We start from the raw sequence: 22,821 nt of genomic DNA, 5'->3' as shown, positions 1-22,821 counted from the left end.
TCTTAATACAAAATTAAAGCCTTAAAAAAGAACCTGCTCCTGCGACACCAAACCATACCACCAGCATCAAACTGGAATGTATGCATCGTATCATCATTCAGTGGAGACAAATGGGAAACTCACTTTGTAGATGTAATGTTTTTGTGCAGTCCATGTTGGCGTTCTTGTAACATGACCCTTCTCTCTCAACAGATGTGAACGAGTGCAAGCGTTTCGGGATCTGCTCTCACATCTGTAACAACACCAAAGGCTCACACAAATGCAGCTGCTCCAAGAACTTCATCAGAGTGAACGACACCTGCAAGGCTGACAGTACGTTTCTCACTAATACTACAGTCCAGACGGGTCACAATACATACCGTTTCAAAGCATTTTCAGAAAATTGTGATGTTCCTGATTATAATATCTTCTATATAGAGCTGTGTGATAATATAGTTAATAATATAGTCATAGTATAGTATACATTTTGTGTCAGTATAGATGAATACTACCGTATTTACCAAGTGCTCCCAAATTTCGATCCAGTCTTGCTGACATGTTGGTGCACTCTCTGGAAACATAATTTAATTTTCCCTGAACAAAAGCAATGCTGTGAGAAAGTACCGTCTGTTCAGTGTCTCAAACATGAAATAAGAGCAAAACAAATTTCTGTTATAGTAATAGTAGTTTTATAATAAATAGTTTGCGTTGAGCATTGATTTACAAACGGTCAAAGAGAAATTGAATCTGCTCACTTCAAATCAAATGTGTTGTGTTGCTTTTATTTGGTTTCGGGATCTGTTCGTGTGCTGTGACGCCCCCTATCTGTCATTCTAGGCAGTGACAAACAAGCTCTGTACGTGGCAGATGATAATGAAATTCGGAGTTTGTATCCTGGAATGCAAAAATGGATATATGAACAGGCCTTCCAAGGAGATGCCAACGTCCGGATCGACGCCATGGACCTGCACATCAAATCCAAACGGATCTTCTGGACCAACTGGCACACCGGCAGGATCTCATCTTTCGAGCAGCCGTCTGCCGGACCCGCCTCGCCGAACTCAAACCGCAACCGCAGACAAACAGACTCCAGAGTCACTGATCTAGAGGTCAGCGCTTCACCTCGTGTGACATGACAATACCTCAGCTTTGAGTACTGATGTATAGATTCATCAGTCTATCTTAACTCTTTATGGTCTTAATATCAGGGTTATTATAGTTCACAAAGATTAAAGCCATACAAAAAAGTTTAATTTGATGTACTAAAATAACTGAACTGAAATTGAATTTTACAAAAAACAATATATATATATATATATATATATATATATATTATTTTTTTTAAGTAATAAAAATTATTTAAAAAACAATAAAATTAACCATAACTAAATTAGAAATGAAAACTGAAAATAAAGAAACAAAAACTAATAGGGCTGGTCCGAATACCATTTTTTGAGCTTCAAAGCTTTCGTAGTAATGAACATCGAATATTCAAAGCTTCGGAATCTCTATATGTCTCAGACATCCCAAGTCTCCCGGATATTGATAGCGGCTCCCTGATGCCCGCAAATTAGTTCAAATCTCCCGGAATCTAGAGCGCGCGAGCTCCAAACCGTGTAGCGCGCGCACGACAGAGAGGGATAGAGCGAGACACCTTGCGTGTGTGTGCAAATGGGCGTGTGTCTGTCTGTCCATTTGCATTTTAATTATTTCGAGAACCGTTCATCCAAACGACTTCACAAGTAAGTGCTGTGTCGTATTTGGTGCAATATAGATGGACAGCCGAGACACAACACGTTCAGAATTAAACTTTTAATAAACTACAGAACAGAGCGAGCGGGAAGCAGCGCGCCTCACGCGAGCAGAGCTTATATGCTCAGAGAACGGACACTGCACTAGTGATATAAAACACACACACACACACACTCACAAACACACAGGTCTGTTAACTTAAGCAATATTTTTTATAAAGTAGTCTAATATTTTTCTCACTAACAAATTACTGACAAAGTAGGGTAGATTTAAATTAAGAAGTGGCGCGCCTCACGCGAGCAGAGCTTATATGCTCCGAGAACGGACACTGCACTAGTGATATAAAACACACACACACACAGGTCTTTTAACTTAAGCAATATTTTTAATAAGGTAGTCTTATAATATTTTTCTCACTGACAAAGTAGGGTAGATTTAAATAAATAAAAACGAAATTTAAATTAAAAAAAATAAAAATGAAACTTAAATAAATAAAAACAAAATTTAAATAAATAAAAAACGAAATTTAAATATAGAAAAACAAAATTTCTCCTATATTTCGCAGTAGATTAATTTAGATTGATAATAATGGGTAAAAAGGATAATACATTTTGTTTCTATTATTCTATTTTCCACAATGTCAAAGCAATGCAGCTTAACCCAAAATACAAGCTCAGGCATGCACTTCTGTCCATACAAACTCCGCTGTTCTGCGCTCTAGCCAGAGAGTTCTCGTTGCAGGAACACTTTTAGTATTCCAAGAAGAAGCAAATATATTTATTAAGTAGCTATAACGAAGTTATATGTTAAGTATTATATTTCACCAGATTTTATAGTGTAAAACAGAGGTCTTCAATCCTGCTCCAGGAGGGCCACTGTCCTGCAGAGTTTAGTTCCAACCTGCTTCAGCACACCTGCTTTTGTATATTCAAGCGATCCTGATGAGCTGATTCAGGTGTGTTTGATTAGGGTTGGAACTAAACTCTGCAGGACAGTGGCCGTCCAGGAGCAGGATTGAAGACCTCTGGTGTAAAACATATTCAAGCACGAATGAGAACGGTTTCGAGGGGACAAACAAACTAATATTCGAATGTCACATTTTCAAACCGAATAACAACCCACCGAACGAAAATTTCGAATATTCGGGTCCAGCCCTAAAAACTAATTGAAAATATTAATAAAACCTATAGTAGTATCTCAGTCATATTAAAATAACACTTAATAATGCTTAATATTCGTCTCTTTTATATCTCAAACCTGCAATTGTAATTAAATAACACATTTAAATTATAATTGATTAATTGCAAATTGCAAATAAATCATGTTTTTGATTTAACAATATATTTTAATTTATGAATATAATTTTTTTTAATGCTGTTAAACTTTTTTTTGCCCAATTGTTTTATTTATTTATTTATGGGGGTTATAGCAAGTAATAGCAATACTCTAAAGGACTTTTTTTACAATAATTTTACCCTTTATTGGCATTGACTGTAAAAAAAACGTATCTGTAGATTAAAATAACAAATGATTTGTATTATAAAAAAATAAAATAAATGGAGCAATATTTCACATCAGGAAAAAGAAGCATGCAAAACATAATCACGTAACAGCGCAGAGTAAACTAAGATAAACAGAGAATAAATGAAGTAAGATGTGCTCTGTGTCTTTGGTTTGCTGTAGATCCCTGGTCTGAAGATGCCTCGTGGGATTGCTGTGGACTGGGTGGCCAACAACATCTACTGGACGGACTCGGGTCGGGATGTCATCGAGGTGGCACAGATGAACGGACGCAACCGTAAAACCCTCATTTCGGGCATGATTGACGAGCCCTACGCCATCGTGGTGGACCCGCAGAGAGGGTGAGAAGAGATACGCCAGTGTCTTAAACAAATCAATGCATCCTTTAGTGGTATTTGCTAATTATACTGTTCATAGTTAGGGTTAACTCTTGAAATACGCATTTGGCTTTAAATTAAAACTATGTAAACAATTGATTCTCGAAGCACCATGTACTGGGCCGACTGGGGAAACCACCCTAAGATTGAGACGGCAGCGATGGACGGGACCATGAGAGAGACGCTGGTACATGAAAACATCCAGTGGCCCACAGGTCAGTCATCATGTGAATCAAACACCACACACACTGATTCAAGCACCTGTGACACCCGTAACATGACTTCTGTTGTGTTTGTTTGCCAGGTCTAGCTGTGGATTACTTCAATGAGCGTCTGTACTGGGCTGATGCTAAACTCTCGGTTATTGGGAGCGTCAGACTGAATGGAACGGATCCGGTCATAGCTGTCTCCAGCCTTAAAAACAGTTGAGTCATTCACTTCAACAGTTTATGTCACATCCCTGTAACATATATGTATATGTATATACATTCACATTAGTGATGTCCAGTTCGCGAATGAATCGTTCTTTTGAACCGGTTCTTTTTAGTGAACTGGCTGAATCAGTTCACCAAATCGGACTGAACCGCCTGAAACAGTTTGTGGCTCAAGTCAGCACAGTTACTCAATCAAACTCACTTCCAGATGTGTCTAACAGTCACTCCATCTCGAAATGAGCCAATATCCATGAGTTTATGACCTTATGATGCCGGTTTTTGCTGACTCATTCAGCGCTCCAGTTAATCCAACAGTACACTGAACTGAGAACAGTCGTTCAGGCATGTCAGTTGCAATTTCGGTGCAGGCTTTGCGAACCAAATTTTACTGTACAATATTGACCAGACAGTAATGCCACAACAAGTAACCGCGTTAATTCCAATGCCTGATCTGTGATCAGTGATTTCTGATAGACAGAGATTCATGTACTGTCAGATGTTCTTTGTCTCAAAATCATTTATTGTTATGCATCAGTGAATCAAGGCAATGATTAAACGGTCAATTTCACATTGTTTCTCTTAGTAGCATGAAAATAATCTGTTACTTAAATTGTGATTAAATTATATACAGAAAACAATCGAAGAACGCTCCCGTTATAATCAATGACGCTGTCTACACTGCACTTATTTACAGTGTTTGCACTCTTAGCTATGATAAAAGCAGTCGTAAGAGTGCAGAAAGCGAGATCAGTGCATTCATGTCTGTCATCGGCTATACGCTAATCACCGCAACATTTGTAGATCTAAATATAATGCTATAATCAACACTTTTCACGATTAGTTCATCTTGACAGCTTTTATAGTAAGAAAATAGTACAAGATTTCTAGAGAGTTCCACATGTAAAACTTATTTAATATGCAAAGATGTCAGCCAATCACAGCAGTAAACGTTTATTGTACTTCAAGTAATGAAAACATCTTTTTATGGTTTTAGTTTTAATAACCCGATGTATGCATATGCAGCTTTTTTTATAACATTTGTGAAAGATTTTTAGGTTAATGCATCACTAAAGTTTGAATGTGGTTTTCTAAAACGTGAGCTATAAAATAAAAACATTAAGGGATTTTTCTCTCTCTCTGCACACACACAGATTTGCACCACCCTTTCAGCATCGACATCTTTGAGGATTTCATATATGGTGTGACCTACCACAACAACTTTGTCTTCCGCGTCAACAAGTTTGGCAAGAGTTCAGTGGAGCATCTTACCACAGGAATGAACCATGCTACAGATCTGGTCCTGTACCACCCGTACAAACAGCCAGAGAGTAAGTCTGGGCAGTAAATCTGACAAACAACTGATTCTTACAAATGGTATTTATTTTATGTGACATACAGTCAAACCAAAAACTATTCAGACACCAGATATAATGTTTGATATTTTTTTACTAGTGGGTGCAGGACACTATAGTTCATTTATGTAAGTGAGGATAGCAAAATAAAGAAAACTGTGACACATTATACCCAAAAATTCTTCATACAGTGACTACCAGTTAAATTTATAAAAATTCGGGACCAAATTTTATTCAGAAACTTTGACCTGACCATGTTTTTTTTTTACACTGACAAGGTTTTTTTCTTTAATTGCTAATGCGACCTTTTTACACCACAGACTGAACAACATGAAGCATTGCTTGGTAATTGGTTGAGCTAAATTGGTATTATTAAATGTGTACTTAAATTTAACAGCTGACAGATATTCAACATAATTCATTTGTAAAACAGTCTAACAGAAGGATGGACAAAACCAGTGAAATACAAACTGATTTGATAACTCTGAGTTCTTGTTATATTTTATTACCATTTTCTAAACTATATCGAATAAACTGTGATAATGTGAGAAATGTTGAAGGTGTCTGAATACATTTTGGTTTGACTGTATGTATTTAAGGTCAGTTGAATCATTCAATATAAATGTATGATGTAAAAATTGCTGTTTTGTATTTCAGTGACCAACCCGTGTGACAGAAAGAAGTGTGAGTGGTTGTGTCTGCTCAGCCCCAGCGGCCCAGTCTGCACGTGTCCCAACGGGAGAATCCTGGACAACGGCACCTGTGTGGAGGTGCTGACCCCGACACTGGCCCCTGTCTGTGAGTATACAGTACAGCTGAGGTCTTGCAAAACGCTGCAAAAGGGAAATGGATGCAGCAAATTCATGTGGTATTCTTTGAACGGACACATGTCAAATGGCATAGTCAATGTCCTCTATGACTGGCACAATATGTCAAGTCATCTTTATTTCTATAGCGCTTTATACAGTACAGATTGTTTCAAAGCAGCTTCACAGTATTAAACAGGAAAATAGCAGAATCAAGGGTTGAAAATTCATCAAAATTGAGACAAAAATGTCAATATTCAGCTCAAGTCAGTTCATTGTTGTTTAAAGCTGCAGTAGGGAGTTTTGAGAAAATGTTGACTTAGCCTGAAAATTTGAACAAGCACAACTTACAGGTCCAACCCCCTTGCCCTCTGCTACGCTACAGCCCTCCCTCCACAGCTCCTCCCCCACAGCGGAGCCTGCCGTGAACGCGCAGGCTAGTAAGCAGGACCACCGATGACGGCGGATTATAAACAGTTATGGAACATTCACTAATAGGGACGAAACATCAACAATATGCTTTACATTGACTATGGCCTGCCCATACTTTGACTACAAACTTGGTCCTCAAATCATTATGTATTTTGCAATACATATAACTTTATAAGGTTGCACTCTTTCTATAAGTTATAAATAGCTACTAAGATAACGTTAAAGGATTAGTTCACTTTAAAAAAAAACTTTTGCTCATAATTTACTCACCCCCATGTCATCCAAGATGTCCATGTCTTTCTTTCTTCAGTCGAAAAGAAATTAAGGTTTTTGATGAAAACATTCCAGGCTTTTGCTCCATATAATGGACTTCAATAGGACACAAACGTTTCAGGGACCAAATGACAGCTTCAGCGCAGCTTCAAAGGGCTTTAAACAATACCAGACGATGAATAAGAGTCTTATCTAGCGAAACAATCGGTCATTTCAAAAATATATAAAAAACTTTACGTTTATAAGCACAAATGCTCGCCTTGCTCTGTTCTGTGATGCACGTTCGTGATCCTGTTCGAACTCGTTCATCCAAATGAACAAATCTTTTTTCGAGTCATTTCGTTCGTTGAATGAACAAAATGACTCTGAAAAGGACTCGTTCAAAATGAACAAATCTTTTTTCGAGTCATTTCGTTCGTTGAATGAACGAAATGACTCGAAAAAAGATTTGTTCATTTGGATGAACGAATTCGAACAGGAGAGTCACGAACGACGGTAGGCGCTCGCTGTCACGGTGGGACCGGGAATAATTCCGTGGATTCAAGTGCAGAGAAGAAGTGTTTTAATAGGACAAAACATAAAATAAACAAACCAAAACTAAATCCAAAAACAGACAAGGCAATCCAAAAACAGACAAGGCAGGGCAGGAACAGGCACAGCATACAAAACGCGTAACAAATACAACGAACGAGCACAGGACAGCAAACACAGGAAGACTAAATAGGGAGGCAAACAAAGGAGGGTAACGAGACAGACAGGTGGAGCAATTAAACCAATAATCAGATAACAAGGGGGAGGGATTAAACAATGACAAGAGCACATGGCTCAAAATAACAAAACACCCATGTGCATAACAAGGCAGGACAGACATGTGACATAACCCCCTCCCTACGGAGCGGCTACCAGACGCTCCATCCGACCCGGGCGGGACAGGAGGGACAGGCCAGGGGGGAAACAGGAGAGACAGACACACAACACAAGAGTTCAGGAGGGAGGTGGAATGGTGGAGGATCAGGGGGAGGGATGGGGGCCAGGTCCATGAAAGGGAACAGAAACAGGGGGTGATGGTTTAGCCGGGGGCCAGGGCGAAGCAGACAGTCCATCGGGCGGCCAGGGCGAAGCAGACAGTCCATCGGGCGGCCAGGGCGAAGCAGACAGTCCATCGGGCGGCCAGGGCGAAGCAGACAGTCCATTGGGCGGCCAGGGCGAAGCAGACAGTCCATCGGGTGGCCAGGGCGAAGCAGACAGTCCATCGGGCGGACAGGGCGAAGCAGACGACCCATCGGGCGGCCAGGGCGAAGCAGACGACCCATCGGGCGGCCAGTGCGAAGCAGACGACCCATCGGGCAACCAGGGCGGTGAAGACCCCTCGGGCGGCCAGGGCGGTGAAGACCCCTCGGGCGGCCAGGGCGGTGAAGACCCCTCGGGCCACCAGGGCGGTGAAGACCCCTCGGGCGGCCAGGGCGGTGAAGACCCCTCGGGCGGCCAGGGCGGTGAAGACCCCTCGGGTGGCCAGGGCGTTGAAGACCCTTCGGGCGGCCAGGGCGGTAAAGACCCCTCGGGCGGCCAGGGTGGTGAAGACCCCTCGGGCGGCAAGGGCGGTGACGACCAAGGCGAGGGCGACCATGGCACAGGAACAGCAACAGACACCGGCTCATGAACAGACCCCGACTCATGCACTGGAACAGGCACTGGCTTTGGAACAGACATTGGCTCCAGCTCTGGAACAGGCACTGGCTCTGCCTCCGGTTCTGGAACAGGCTCTGCCTCTGGCTCTGGAACAGGCATTGGCTCTGCCTCCGGCTCTGGAACAGACACTGGCTCTGCCTCCGGCTCTGGAACAGACATTGGCTCTGCCTCCGGCTCTGGAACAGACATTGGCTCTGCCTCCGGCTCTGGAACAGGCATTGGCTCTGCCTCCGGCTCTGGAACAGGCATTGGCTCTGCCTCCGGCTCTGGAACAGACACTGGCTCTGCCTCCGGCTCAGGAACAGGCACTGGCTCTGCCTCCGGCTCTGGAACAGGCACTGCCTCTGGCTCTGGAACAGGCATTGGCTCTGCCTCCGGCTCTGGAACAGACACTGGCTCTGCCTCCGGCTCTGGAACAGACACTGGCCCTGCCTCCGGCTCTGGAACAGACACTGGCTCTGCCTCCGGCTCTGGAACAGACACTGGCGCTGGAACAGGCACTGGCTCTGTCTCTGGCTCTGGAACAGGCACTGGCTCTGCCTCTGGAGCAGCAGCCACGGGCTCAGGAACTGACACCGGCTCAGGAACAGACACCGGCTCAGGAACAGACACCAAAACTGTAACAGCCACAAGAACAGAACCAAACACAGAAACAAACACTGGCTCTGGCGCTGGAACAGGCACTGGCTCTGGAACAGACATTGGCTCCAGCTCTGGAACAGGCACTGGCTCGGCCTCCGGCTCTGGAACGGGCACTGGCTCTGCCTCCGGCTCAGGAACGGGCACTGGCTCTGCCTCCGGCTCTGGAACACGCACTGGCTCTGCCTCCAGCTCAGGAACACGCACTGGCTCTGCCTCCGGCTCAGGAACAGGCACTGGCTCTGCCTCCGGCTCAGGAACGGGCACTGGTTCTGCCTCTGGCTCACGCACTGGCTCTGCCTCCGGCTCTGGAACGGGCACTGGCTCTGCCTCCGGCTCTGGAACAGCAGACACGGGCATGTCCAGGATCCGATCCAGACGCTCCAGATAGTCCGTAACTGCCTTGGCGGCCACACAAATGGGCATTTCCGGATCTGTCTCAGACTGGGCAAACTGGACGTGCTCAGTCTCTGACTGGGCAGACAGAGCGTGTACTGCCTCTCGCTGGGCAGACGTGACGTGAACAGTCTCTCGCTGGGCAGACGTGACGTGAACAGTCTCTCGCTGGGCAGACGGGACGTGAACAGTCTCTCGCTTGGCAGACGTGACGTGAACAGTCTCTCGCTGGGCAGACGTGTCGTGAACAGTCTCTCGCTGGGCAGACGTGACGTGAACAGTCTCTCGCTGGGCAGACGGGACGTGAACAGTCTCTCGCTGGGCAGACGGGACGTGAACAGTCTCTCGCTGGGCCGACGTGACGTGAACAGTCTCTCGCTGGGCAGACGTGACGTGAACAGTCTCTCGCTGGGCAGACGTGTCGTGAACAGTCTCTCGCTGGGCAGACGGGACGTGAACAGTCTCTCGCTGGGCAGACGGGACGTGAACAGTCTCTCGCTGGGCAGACGGGACGTGAACAGTCTCTCGCTGGGCAGACGGGACGTGAACAGTCTCTCGCTGGGCCGACGTGACGTGAACAGTCTCTCGCTGGGCAGACGTGACGTGAACAATCTCCGACTGGGCAGCCGGAACGTGAACAGTCTCTGACTGGGCAGACGCAGGTCTCTTTCTCCTCCTCCGTCTTTTCTGATGGATGTGTGCAGACTCGAGGCTGGCTAAAACCATCGATGAAGTCCCCCCGCTTGACTGATCCAGAGATGATGACTTCATTCCTGATGAGACCCGTGAGGAAGACTCTGCTGCCCTCCTCTCCTCATTCCTTTGAGCGCACATGGAGAGGTACTTAGACAAAGAAATCCCATTCTCTCTTTCCTCAGGAGAGAGTTCGCTCCGCTGAATCCACATGGGCTCGTTCGTTCTGTCACGGTGGGACCGGGAATAATTCCGTGGATTCAAGTGCAGAGAAGAAGTGTTTTAATAGGACAAAACATAAAATAAACAAACCAAAACTAAATCCAAAAACAGACAAGGCAATCCAAAAAACAGACAAGGCAGGGCAGGAACAGGCACAGCATACAAAACGCGTAACAAATACAACGAACGAGCACAGGACAGCAAACACAGGAAGACTAAATAAGGAGGCAAACAAAGGAGGGTAACGAGACAGACAGGTGGAGCAATTAAACCAATAATCAGATAACAAGGGGGAGGGATTAAATAATGACAATAGCACATGGCTCAAAATAACAAAACACCCATGTGCACAACAAGACAGGACAGACATGTGACACTCGCGCTGTGCAAGAGATGGGTGATCAGCGCGTACACGCGCGTGATTGACACTGCTAAGACATTCCTCCTGGCTCTGATTGGTTGTTTCTGACCGGGAGCGGTGTATTTCTGCAAATGGCAGTAGGACCACAGGGAGGAGCCAGAGGAGCTTGATTTTTTTCACAGATTATCTGTCTCATATTCTACTTTCAGGACATAATGACAGTTTTAACAAATATTTGTTTACAAAAGCTACCTACTGGAGCTTTAAGTGCGGTCAGAGACGGCCTTTGCAATTCGCAGGCCTATTTTAAATGTACAGACGGAGGCTCCCGCCCCCCAGAGGAAAAGAAGACCGACTAAAACATTGTATGCAATGCGACCGCAGTTACTTTATCTCTGTTTTATTTACAAAATCTCATTTCACTCTTTATAGTCTATTTATAAATACTTTCCATCTATTTAACCATAACTATTGTTGTTACAATCATGACCGAAAACAACAACAGCATTCAATCTTCATACTTTGTCCTAAAATTAAATAATACTAAAACGGCCAGTAGGTGGCAGCAAATCATTGTCTTAACGAGTTAGACATTGAATCATTCAGTCAACCGATTCGTTCAAAACAGCTAATTCATTTACAGGGACAAAGCAGAAGTGAGTCATTGAGTCATTCATTAAAAAATGTGGATTCATTCAGTAACAAAGCTGTTTTGCTCAGAGACGGCAATGGATCTACTGTTTGGAATTATTTTCGTTGGCAAAATAGAGGAACATTATTATGTCTAAAATGTGAGTCAACTAATAGCCTAATTATTGTTTATTGAATTCACTTTTGGAAACTTGCTGATCTTTGGGAAACAGCACTTTTGCTCGTGTGACATTGCTTATAAATATTAAAAACAAGAACTTATACAGAGATTTTTGCACCATATCTTGGTTTTGGGGAAAAAATGGCATTTTGGTGCCATTTTTGCACCAAGCCCCTGTTAATGTCCGACCCTGGTGTATCTGCATAGCCCTACTACTTGTATTGGCTCGAATACTGAGGAAAAGGGCATTGCAGTAGTCCAGGCAGTGGAGAACATTAAAGGAAAGTGGCAGAAAACTGGAAAAGAACTGGTCAGAGAAAAGTAAGTGAGTGACAAGATGGTTATTGGTAAGAATGAGGACTAGTTGTTTGCCTGCTGTGTGTGTTCTAAGAGTTTGCTCTATTGTAAGATCTTCAGAAGGACTAGGAATTAGTCCAGGTTTTTCTAGGTGGATTTCTAGGTTAAGTTACAAAAAACACCAGTGAAATTTCACCCTGAAGCAGCATGTCTAACTCCTTGAGGAAGGGTCACAGTTAACAAGGGGATGATACATGACAATGTGATTTTTGGCAGGATTAGTGACAGTGGTTGATATTCAATGGATGTGTTTAATGCAGGGAGAAGAGAAAGTAATGAATCTGCACATTTGTCTCCTCACCCCATCCGATTCCCCGACAATAGCTTTCCTGTAGCTCAAACAGTAGAGCTCAGCAATGTCAATGTCATGGGTTCAATATCACTAGAATGTGTTTTTTGCTAGTTTCAGCCTGACACAGTTTTCATTTTCACGTCCTGCGCCACGTTGTTTAAATAGCAAATGCGTTTGCGTCCATCTTTGGCCCGTGGGCCGCTGGTCTGAGAACCAGGTGTGTGTTCAGGCGCATTGATGGCGCGTTGCTATTTTGAGGAACTGAAATAAACAGAGCCATTAACCAACAAAAACCTGGTTTAAAGTCAATGGTGCAATATTTTTTTTGTTATTTAAAGAGCGCGGTAGTAATGTGAGCCTATTGGCGCAGCAGCACACAAACATGCCAAATATTAAAAATAAGAGGATTACAATGTAAAAGATTAATATTGTGTACAAGATATGGATGGTCTGCTTGATGGTCCTCACACACACACACACACACACACACACACACACACACACACACACACACACAAACAGCTTTAACCTCGCACACGAGCAGATCCGTTTGGGATCTGGAGAAGCGTTCAGTTTTTCCACGAACAAATTCCTTAATGTAAATAGCGAATCCGCCATGGCGCGAGCGCAAGTGGCTTTTAAAGGGAATGGGAGAAGAGACTCTGATTGGTTTATTTCACGTAAAGCCCAAAACACACCCATTACTCATGAAGAGAATAGAGACAACCCTTTTAGACCATGCGCTAAGCGTGCCGACCATTTTTCTCATTGTTAAACTGGCAAAAGTGGATTTGGACTCGAATTTGGCTTGAAATGTTTTGTAATCTTTCATCAACATGTAATATTTTGTAACTCTTCTTCTGAAACATCTTAGGGTTATTGGATCCTGTTAACCAAGCGTGTAATAGCTTTAAGGCATTGTTTTAGCAAACTAAAATTCGGCCTGGCTTAATTCTGGTATGTGATGTCCACTTTTTGCCATAAAGAAAATTATTAAAATTTAGTCCCATTGCACATTTTATTCTGGTCTTATTTCATTCCAGTTTTACTCATAAATGTCACATTAAGGAAATAAAATGGGTTATTGACTTCAACATTAAAAGAGTTAATACTCTGTATCTGTTTGTTCCTCGTCCCCCAGCTCCGAGTGGCCCCTGCAGTCTGCTGTGTCTCAACGGTGGTACTTGTGTCCTGAATGCCAGAAAACAGCCCAAGTGCCGCTGTCAGCCCAACTATGGAGGAGAGAGATGTGAGCTAAACCAGTGCAGAGAATACTGCAAGAACGGAGGAACCTGCACCGCATCACCCACAGGTACAAGAACACAAACACACACATCATAAGGGTTTTAAAGTGCCCCTGTTATGCTTTTTGTGATATTCACTTTCATGTAGTCTGTAATAGAGCTGTTTGTGAATTTAAAATGATCAGAAAAGTTTCACAGATCAAAGTGCAGATAAACTGAGTTTTTATCTCCTGAAAGAAAGAAGTGATTCTGAACTGAAACGAGTCGTCAGTAATTCCAGTCTCACTTCCTGCTGAATCTGCGTCGGTTTGTAACAGATTTGCATAATGTCAGTCTATGTTCTTCATCGGCTGCCGTGAATAACGTCTTTGACCCTCAAACACTGTAGTTTATCTGAGACTGGAAGAGTTTGGTTCGTGTTGTTCATGTGGAGAAGACGCTGTTTTCTGCTGACAAAGCAAATCCACTTTGATGAGATTGAAACTGTAAAACCCACGCCATCGTTACTGTTCGTATCACTGAGTATCAAGAGGGTGTGCGCGCGGTAGTAAAAGGTAATAAAAAAAATCTACCCAAATTAAGGCCCTTGAAGGGTAGTAAAAGGTAACAAACGCAATTTGACTTGGTAGTACATTTTTCATCACCACCTCAATAAGCTATATGAGTTTCATGTTTTAGCAATAATATCTGTCTGCAGAGCCACAGTTTAAACCCCAGCAGTTTTACCCCACGAGCGCATGCGCAGTGTCACCACAACAGCTGTACCCGCGCATGCGCTGTCACATTGTTCTGTCCTAAAACGAACTGATACGGAATGCACTTTGTTCCGTATTTTTGAGAATCAATTCAGTGCAAATCCATGACGCTTCTAATAGCTATATGTCGGACAGACTATGAACGAAGACATTGGTAGGCTATGATAAGAAAAAAGAAAAAAAAAGAAAACGACGGTGCGGTAGATAAAATTTCTCCCCCTGTTTGTCTATGATCAGCAGCGTAGCGTTTTTAACATCTTGGAACATTATCAGAGGGGTTAATGTGTAAACTTGAACACAAATGAAACAAATGACTTGAACACAAACTATTTACAATAATTTCAAATAAAACTGCTGTAGTGAAACTTCGCAAGCGCAGGTGAAACTGCTGTAGTGAAACTTCGCAAGCGCAGGTGAAACTGCTGGGGTGAAACTGCTGGGGTGAAACTGCTGGGGTGAAACTGCTGGGGTGAAACTGCTGGGGTGAAACTGTAACTCTGCAGTCAGACCCTTCTCTGTTTTAGGATAGTAATTCACTACTTAAGTCTGCGTGTGTGAGAATGTGTGTTTGTGGGTAAGTGTGTGTGATGTGACACACTTTATTATTAATCTTTATTAAAGGTTATGGTTGTTAAGTGAGGCTGGGCAAAAAATATAGATTTCTCAATATTAATCGATTCTCATTTTTACGAACCAATATCGATTCTTAAATCTCAAGAATCGATTAAATTTATTTATTTATTTATTTATTTATTAAGAGCAATCGGGCCTGACTCAGTATAAAACTGATTTTCAGCAGGATCCTGATCTGCAGAACATGAATACCTCAAACACGACCGAACTCCAAGACCATACAATAACAAACACACAACAAGCACACAAACCACGATAGTAAACAAGCATCAGCAGGAGGCCATAAAGCCATCTCAGTGGTCACAGATATACCTGTCCATCAGATGGCGAGCAAAAGTTTGTTTAAATAGTATTATTGATGTTATAGATCTGATGTGCTGTGGAGTCTCATTCCAGGCTCTAGTGAGCAAATTAAAGAAAGATCTCTGTCCATAGCAGTTCGTAAAAGCCGGTATAGGGAGAAGTCCATTTGCAACAGATCTCGTTTAGTCATCCTGTTTTTATTTGATGAATGAATGAAATATTGTAGCGTGCATCCCATCCAATATATATTTGTGCTTTGTTACTATTGATATGAAATAAAGTATCAAATTTCAAATTACGTCCATTTTATTACGAAATTCCAAAACATAATTACCGTTTTGGCGCTGTGGTGTGAGATCGCTCTGGCGCAGCTCAAGAGAAGCAGCAGCGCGGAGCGCACATGATCTTCTCTTCCGCCTTAATAATACAAGTTACAGCGCAAAATAAACATGAATGAACATCTAAAAGTTAGTTAAAAGATAGAGTACAACTTATCGAAATCTGTATCATGTTACATGGAATCGCTCAATCAGTGTTTCAACCGTGGAAAGACATCACAACTTGTAACAATGTCATGTAATGTCACATTTACATCAGAAAAATTAACTAGAGAGGAGAATTTTGATAAATATATGCACCATATTATATATTCATTATAATTTTTAATGTTCTTCAATATTTAATGCATGTTTGAATATATCATGACATCCACCATTAAAATGTTTATAATTCATATTACTTTCGTATTATAAAAATAAATAAAAGTGTAATTTAAGTGTTTGTATAGCTACAAATCAGTTAATTTTTATCTTCAATATTATAGTAGGCTAATGAACTGACTCCCATAGTTTACAGCATTAGTTAAGAGATTTGTTTTCCTAGAGAAAATTTGCCATGTATTGAACCTGATATCCAAAACAATCAATATTGAATCGAATCAAATTGCAAGCCTGTGAATCAAAATCGAATCCAATTGTGAAATTTGTGTCAATACCCAGCCCTATTGTAAAGTGTCATTTGTTTTTAAGAAGTGCCAAGGTTATTATTCACCTTATTAGGGCTAAGGGCTATGGTTAGGATAACTGAAGGGCTAGGGTTAAGATAAGGACAACTGAAACTCAACTCGACAATACAAAAAAAAACAACATAATTGACAATGACAATAGTTACTGTCACACCCATCATACATATTAGGTACACTAATGTTTAATTGTGATCATTGTCACACTTATACCTTATAGTAAGTAAGTAGTAAGTGGTACTTTGCAATCACGTTTACACACTGCCTCCGAAACTTTCGGATCGAGTTTGATTTTCTGTGTTTTTTGCATCTTTAGCATTTTGAGAGGTGCTTTGACAATTCGGAGCCACCGAATGACGAATACGAAAAAACGCATACGAAAATTTCGGACTTTGTGACTTTAGTGTGCAAGGACCTTTACACTTGAATGGCTGGCTCACCACACAATATATAATAAAAAGATATATCATGTTATTATAATATTTTTATAGCAAAAGTAACTTGTATTTTATGTTTCCAGGAGCTCCGACTTGCCGTTGTCTGGCAGGCTTCACAGGACCGAACTGTAACCTGCGCACATGTGAGAACTACTGTAAGAACGGAGGAAACTGCACAGTTAACCCAGGAAACCAGCCCACCTGCAGCTGTGCAACAGACTTTCTGGGAGACCAGTGCCAATATCGTGAGTACTGGATGTGGAAATAAAACCAGTTTTCATTAGAAATCGAGATGTGTTCAACACGTTTGTCTTATATAAACATCTGGTATAAACATCCTCCTCAGGTAAACGGATCACAAGTGATCAAGCACTTTACATCTGGCTGGAACATAAATCTCAAATGCATCTTGTTCATAATTATTTTAGTCAAGTAACTGTTTTAAATTAATTTTGCCATGTTTGACGTGATTTTAGCAGGTGCTTTCATCTAAATCGGTCACTGTATACAGAAAACTGAAAATGTTTTTGAAGACTGTTTTAATTTAGGCTTCGCCAAACATTTACATTGGACAGATAATACGTTTTAAAGCCACAAACTCTTTAAAAAAAAGTCTGTAAAAATGGGCCAAATGTACTGTTAATATGAAGGAATTTTCTGTACACTCTTAAAACTAAAGGTTCTTTATTGGCATTGATGGTTTCATGAAGAACCTTTAACATCTATGGAAACTTTCCATTCCACAAAAGGTTTTTTTATAGTGAAAAAAGGTTCTTCAGATTATTAAAATGTTCTTCACACTAAGAATTTGTTTTGTTTTAAGAATCATTCACTGAAAGGTTCAAAAAATAGTTTAGGAAACCTTTATTTTTAAGAGTGTTTTAATTTTTCACAAATTAATGTGTTTTAAACGCATTTAGAATCATGCATTGAATTGTGGTTTAGGGTTAAGGGAAATGTCCGTAAGCACAAGGGATAATGTCATGGTAGAATATTACCAGTGCCAGGTTTTTTTGTGCATTTTATTTGAAGGTGTCCTTGTTACAGTGTAATTACAATGGAAGCTTGTTTCCATCACAGAATAAAAAAAGTAATTGCTACTTTTTATCTCACAATTGCGGATTTACAAATCGCAATTCTGAACTGCATGATATAAAGTCACAACTGTTAGTTATAAAGGCAGAATTTTGTGATATAAACTCGCAATCCTGAGGAAAATTTAATTTTTTCCTTACAATTGGACTTTATAACTCACAGTTGCGAGTTTATATTTCACAATTCTGAGAAGTAAATTCAAAATTGCGAGATGTAAACTAGCAATTGTGAGATAAAAAGTCTCAATTATCTTTTGAAATGTTTTATTCTGTGGCAGAAACAAGCTTGTATAAATTACACATTTAAGTACTGAACAATATTTATTAACAACATGTACTTAGTATAGGATTAGGATTGGGGTTTAGTTTAGGTTTAGTTATATGGAATAAAACATTAACATTTACAGTGCGCATTGGTTAATTGACAGGTGAATACACTGTGGGATCGATGCATTAGTCTGAAAGTGATCCTCAAGTCATGATGGAGACATTAATAGAGTTGAAGTGGGATATTAAACAGTCTTCTCTACCCCTAACCAGGGAAGTGTGATGGTTTCTGTGATCACGGAGGGACATGCATGCAGTCCGGCGATGGGTCGAGACAATGCCGTTGCCCTCCACGCTTCATTGGAAACATCTGTGAAGTGGACAAATGTCACTATTGCCGTGATGGCAAGTGTATTCCCACCAACCTCTTCCAGCCTGATGGAGACGTCACATGCAGGTACACAAACGCAATCTCATACTTTAGCACACATATACAATTAAAACCTCCATATGTTGGGGCCCCATAGCATTAAAACTGGCCCTATACTTTCTTTCACTTGACTCATTCAACATTTCACTATGGGAAATACCTTTTGTGTGGTCATTCATAAAGCCTTTTATAATCACACCGCCCGTATAATACACTGCACAAGCCTAAAAGAGCATCTCTCTTCACTCCCGTCAACTGCAACAAGGCTTTCCTGCTCAGTTTTGTCTATTGTTGATATCATTTGATAGATTTGATGCTCAGAAAAGCAAGTAACCATTGGAACTGACATCACCCTCTTATTTTTCAACACCTCCCCTCCTTCATAGTGTATATATAACAATACACCTCCATTCCTCCCCTCTCATATTGAGACATTTCCCATTGGATAAAATCAACCTCCCTTGAATGTTCAGTTTTATTTTAGTAAAATGAGCGAGTGAATGTCATTTCAAATAACACTTTTTTTTTGCATTGCAGTCGTATTTTTCTTTCCTGAAACTTACCTTGTTGTTTCCAGCAATATGTTTTTTTTATTTTTTTTTTACTAAATAGTACAGTGCTTAAGTGAAGCTGTCTAATGTGTTGTACTGTGTGTGTTGTAGGTGTACCAGTGGCAGGATCCAGCCAAGCTGTTATACGTGTGACGGATACTGTGCTAATGGCCAGTGCTCTCTCAGCGCCACAAACCTCCCGCAGTGCAAGTAAGCTGTTGTTTTAGTATTGTTTATATAATGTAAATAATATATATAAATGTAAATGTTACATTTCTCTGCCTCATGTAGGTGTCCTCTTGGATTTGAGGGTCATCGCTGTGATAAACCTGCTCCCAGTGGAAATGCTGAATCCGGTGGCCGTAAGTCCATTTTTGAATTTGACAGCTAGTAAAAACCTGTTAGGCCAATAGGTGGTAATACTGGTAAAGGTTTTGTCAAATATATCGATTTTTGATGGTGGTGTAATTAAAAAAAGACTTAATATTAATATATGTATGTTTCTTTTAGGAACAGCTTCAATTGTTATTCCTTTGATTTTACTGATACTGCTGGTGTTGCTGATTGGAGGAGCAGTATTATGGTACAGAAAACGAATGAGAGGGTGAGTATATTACAGTGAACTGCTTTTTTCAAAAGATTTTCACCTCTCTAAGGGGTCATACTGTTGAGAATTTGAAATATAAGAAACTTCCCATCCCCAAAACACCTCTTTTCTCTCCTTCTTTCTTGGTAAACCGCATCTCCTCTTTTCCGTAGGCTTGGCAAATCCCACTCCAAACGACCGCGGTAACGGTCTTTGTCCATTATGTCTTTATTTTGTCTCTCTGCCATTCTGTCCATCTTTCTTGCTGGAGAATTGTGGTGTTCTTGTTGTCTTCATGGTCTCACCCGATCTCTTTCTGTCATACCTCGGTCAAACCACCTGACTAAACCTTATATGTGGTTTGTCCCTTGTTCAGAGGAGAAGGTGGTAATCTGTTACTGAGAATAAAGAAATAGATCAATTGTTTTAGACTGTGAGAACTGTATTGTTTTCGACAGTCATAACCGTCCCGCTGTAATACAGTCCAGAATGTTTCTCTAAGAATGGTTCTCAGCAGGACTGCATTATTCGAAACAGATCTGTTGAACATGTGCCATGTTCAAAACCCAGTGTTTATCAAGATAACGTGGGCATTCGATGTCCTTAACTTGAAGAAAAGTCTTATCACAGCTTTCCATTTGCATATTTTATGTTTTTACTAGGGCTGGGCAGTAAGACCTTAATCTTTTATCATGATGTTATTGTTTTTGCTTAAAATGCAAGGGGAAAAAACATGGTTTATAGTATACTTTTTAATTTCAACATTTAAGTTACATAACATTGGTGGTAATGCTTTATTGTATCATGTAGTGAATTTATTATTCACACTTAATAGTCACACAAATACTTTGCATTTGATAAATTACTCATTTTATTCCAACTTTATGGATGCAAATTAATAGATCTGATTGTTCAAATTTAACAAATGAACAATCAGTGCCCAATAGTTTTGCTTTATTTAAAAAAGTAGTATTGATTTAGTTGACACTATTAAGTGTGCTCATTGAATAATTGAGCTGAAGACACTATTTTGTCCTCTGTAGTCGCTTTATAGTTTAAAATGAAGTTGTAATTATCATTGAAATTAGAGATTCTAATTGAAGAATTTTGCGACGTTGATGCTGTTTTTCCTGTTTAAGCCATATGTAATGTGTAAAGCATTATCTAAATACACTTGGCTTGACATTGTACAACAAAAAAAAAACATATTTGACTAAATTCTTATTGAAAGAAACTTATTCAAAGTTGTTGCAAATTAGATATATCGGTAAACACGGACATCTGTTGAATTTCACTGAGCTATATCAATGCAGTTTGATGTATATGATAAATACATCAATATATATATACATATAATGTACATTGATATAGTTAACCCGCTTTGTATTGTATGTAACAAAAACAACTGCAAATGTATGCACTGCTGTATAAAAGATATAGAGCAAAATCTCTAGCGGCTGACACTCCATTGCATGTTATAAACTGTCACACAGCTCAAACCCTTTTTTATAGATACGTTATACTTGTCCCATAATAAATAATATTAATAATTCACTGTAATGGTTGACTTAAAATTGGACAGATAACCAGTTGATGTTGGTAAGCACTGGGTTTCTGATGGTGTTGTAGGTTGTTCCAGTGACTGTTAGTGGCGTCCCTCTGTGTTGTGGATGTATTTCTCCTTGTGCTGCTCTGTACAGTGTGATAATGACGTCACACACTTATTTCTGTGACTTAAACTGTATATTGTATATCTGCAGAGCCAAAGGCTTTCAACACCAGAGAATGACAAATGGCGCTATGAATGTTGAGATTGGGAACCCAGCCTATAAAATTTATGAAGGAGAGCAAGATGACGATGTTGGAGAACTGCTGGATGCCGACTTCACACTGGATCCCGACAAAGTAAGATAGAGCAAACTACAGATTTTCATACTTTATTGCACTACTCTATTAAAGTAATTTTGTCTTGTTTTCCAGTTCAAATATCAAAACATTTTAAATCAAGGTACAAGTACTTGAGAAGCAAAATTACATAAGATATTTAGTCTTGTTTCCTGAAAAACAGCTGATTGGTTCCTGCTGTATTAGTAGCCAATGAGATCGCTGCTCAACCTTCAACATGGTCAGCATTTTCTGTAGCAGTTTGCAGTGCGCTTTCAGAAACCTTCCACCTTGTAGATCTGCAACGGGTAATTTGTGTACTCTATATTGTACAGCATCAGCATGTCTTATTTGCTCACACAATACAGTCTCATGAAAGTGCGTATCTATACCAGAATGTTATTTCTGGTGCCATTTATACGCCAAAATATTTTTTGCGTGCATATGCTACGCACTGAAAACCCCTTGGTTAGGATTAGGGGTGGGGAGTGCGTGCGTATTACACGCCATAAAGTGCGTATCATATGCACGTAAAAATATTTTTTGAGTATAAATGGCACGAGAAATAATATTCCCTGTATAGATACGCACTTTCATGAGATTGGGCTCGCTCACAGCAGTGTGTCGTGTGTTAGCAGTAGCAAGTCCCGTACCTGCTCTGCAGCAACAATAACAGCAGCAGCAGATCTAAGACCAAACATATCAACATCGTCATATCCATTACCATAACAGAATTATATTTAAAATTATATCGATGCGTTTCATAAGTTTTGATTTCCTCACACCCACATTCATTGTAACGAGTGTAAGAGTAGAGTTCCGGAAGTTGAAATCCCAATAAATTTTCTCTATAGAGAAACTGATGCTGTGTGCTTCTGTTGAAGCCACAAGTGTAGGTGCGTCCCAATATGCGTACTTGTGCACTATTCTGTGTCGATTTGTAGTATAAATAGTGTGAGTAGTGTTTACACTGAAAACTCCATATAGAAAAAGTGCACTTGAAATACCCGGATGATGCACTTACTGCTGAACACTTCATGCACTCAACTGAATACTTTTATTCAGCAAGGATGCATTCAATTGATTTAAAGTCACAATAAAGACATTAATATTTTCACATAAGATCCTATTTTAAATAAATGCTGTTCTTTTGAACTTCCTATTCATCAAAGAATCGTGAAAAATTAAATGTATCATGGTTTTCACAAAAATATGAAGCAGCACAACTGT

At 40.7% G+C, this 22,821-nt stretch overlaps 1 protein-coding gene across 4 annotated transcripts in view; it reads left to right on the top strand.

Annotated features, from left to right (window-relative positions):
* Nucleotides 1-22,821, top strand: part of lrp1aa (low density lipoprotein receptor-related protein 1Aa) — a 264,759-nt gene that overhangs the window by 239,067 nt on the left and 2,871 nt on the right. For all 4 annotated transcript variants that reach the window (XM_077204508.1, XM_077204507.1, XM_077204510.1 and 1 more), the window contains exons 75-88: nt 193-312; nt 817-1,088; nt 3,415-3,593; nt 3,738-3,844; nt 3,934-4,053; nt 5,215-5,391; nt 6,073-6,213; nt 13,528-13,698; nt 16,863-17,024; nt 18,414-18,597; nt 19,233-19,331; nt 19,413-19,483; nt 19,632-19,725; nt 21,468-21,612. In XM_077204508.1, the coding sequence (XP_077060623.1) occupies nt 193-312; nt 817-1,088; nt 3,415-3,593; nt 3,738-3,844; nt 3,934-4,053; nt 5,215-5,391; nt 6,073-6,213; nt 13,528-13,698; nt 16,863-17,024; nt 18,414-18,597; nt 19,233-19,331; nt 19,413-19,483; nt 19,632-19,725; nt 21,468-21,612 (2,042 nt within the window). The remainder of the gene's footprint in view (nt 1-192; nt 313-816; nt 1,089-3,414; nt 3,594-3,737; nt 3,845-3,933; nt 4,054-5,214; nt 5,392-6,072; nt 6,214-13,527; nt 13,699-16,862; nt 17,025-18,413; nt 18,598-19,232; nt 19,332-19,412; nt 19,484-19,631; nt 19,726-21,467; nt 21,613-22,821) is intronic.

Source organism: Siphateles boraxobius, unplaced genomic scaffold (assembly GCF_051911475.1).
Source record: "Siphateles boraxobius isolate OS27281-9 unplaced genomic scaffold, OSU_SipBor_1 5, whole genome shotgun sequence".
Classification (NCBI taxonomy): Eukaryota; Metazoa; Chordata; class Actinopteri; order Cypriniformes; family Leuciscidae; genus Siphateles; species Siphateles boraxobius.
Note: the sequence above shows the minus strand (reverse complement) of the source record. Positions and strands in the feature narration are given on the sequence as shown.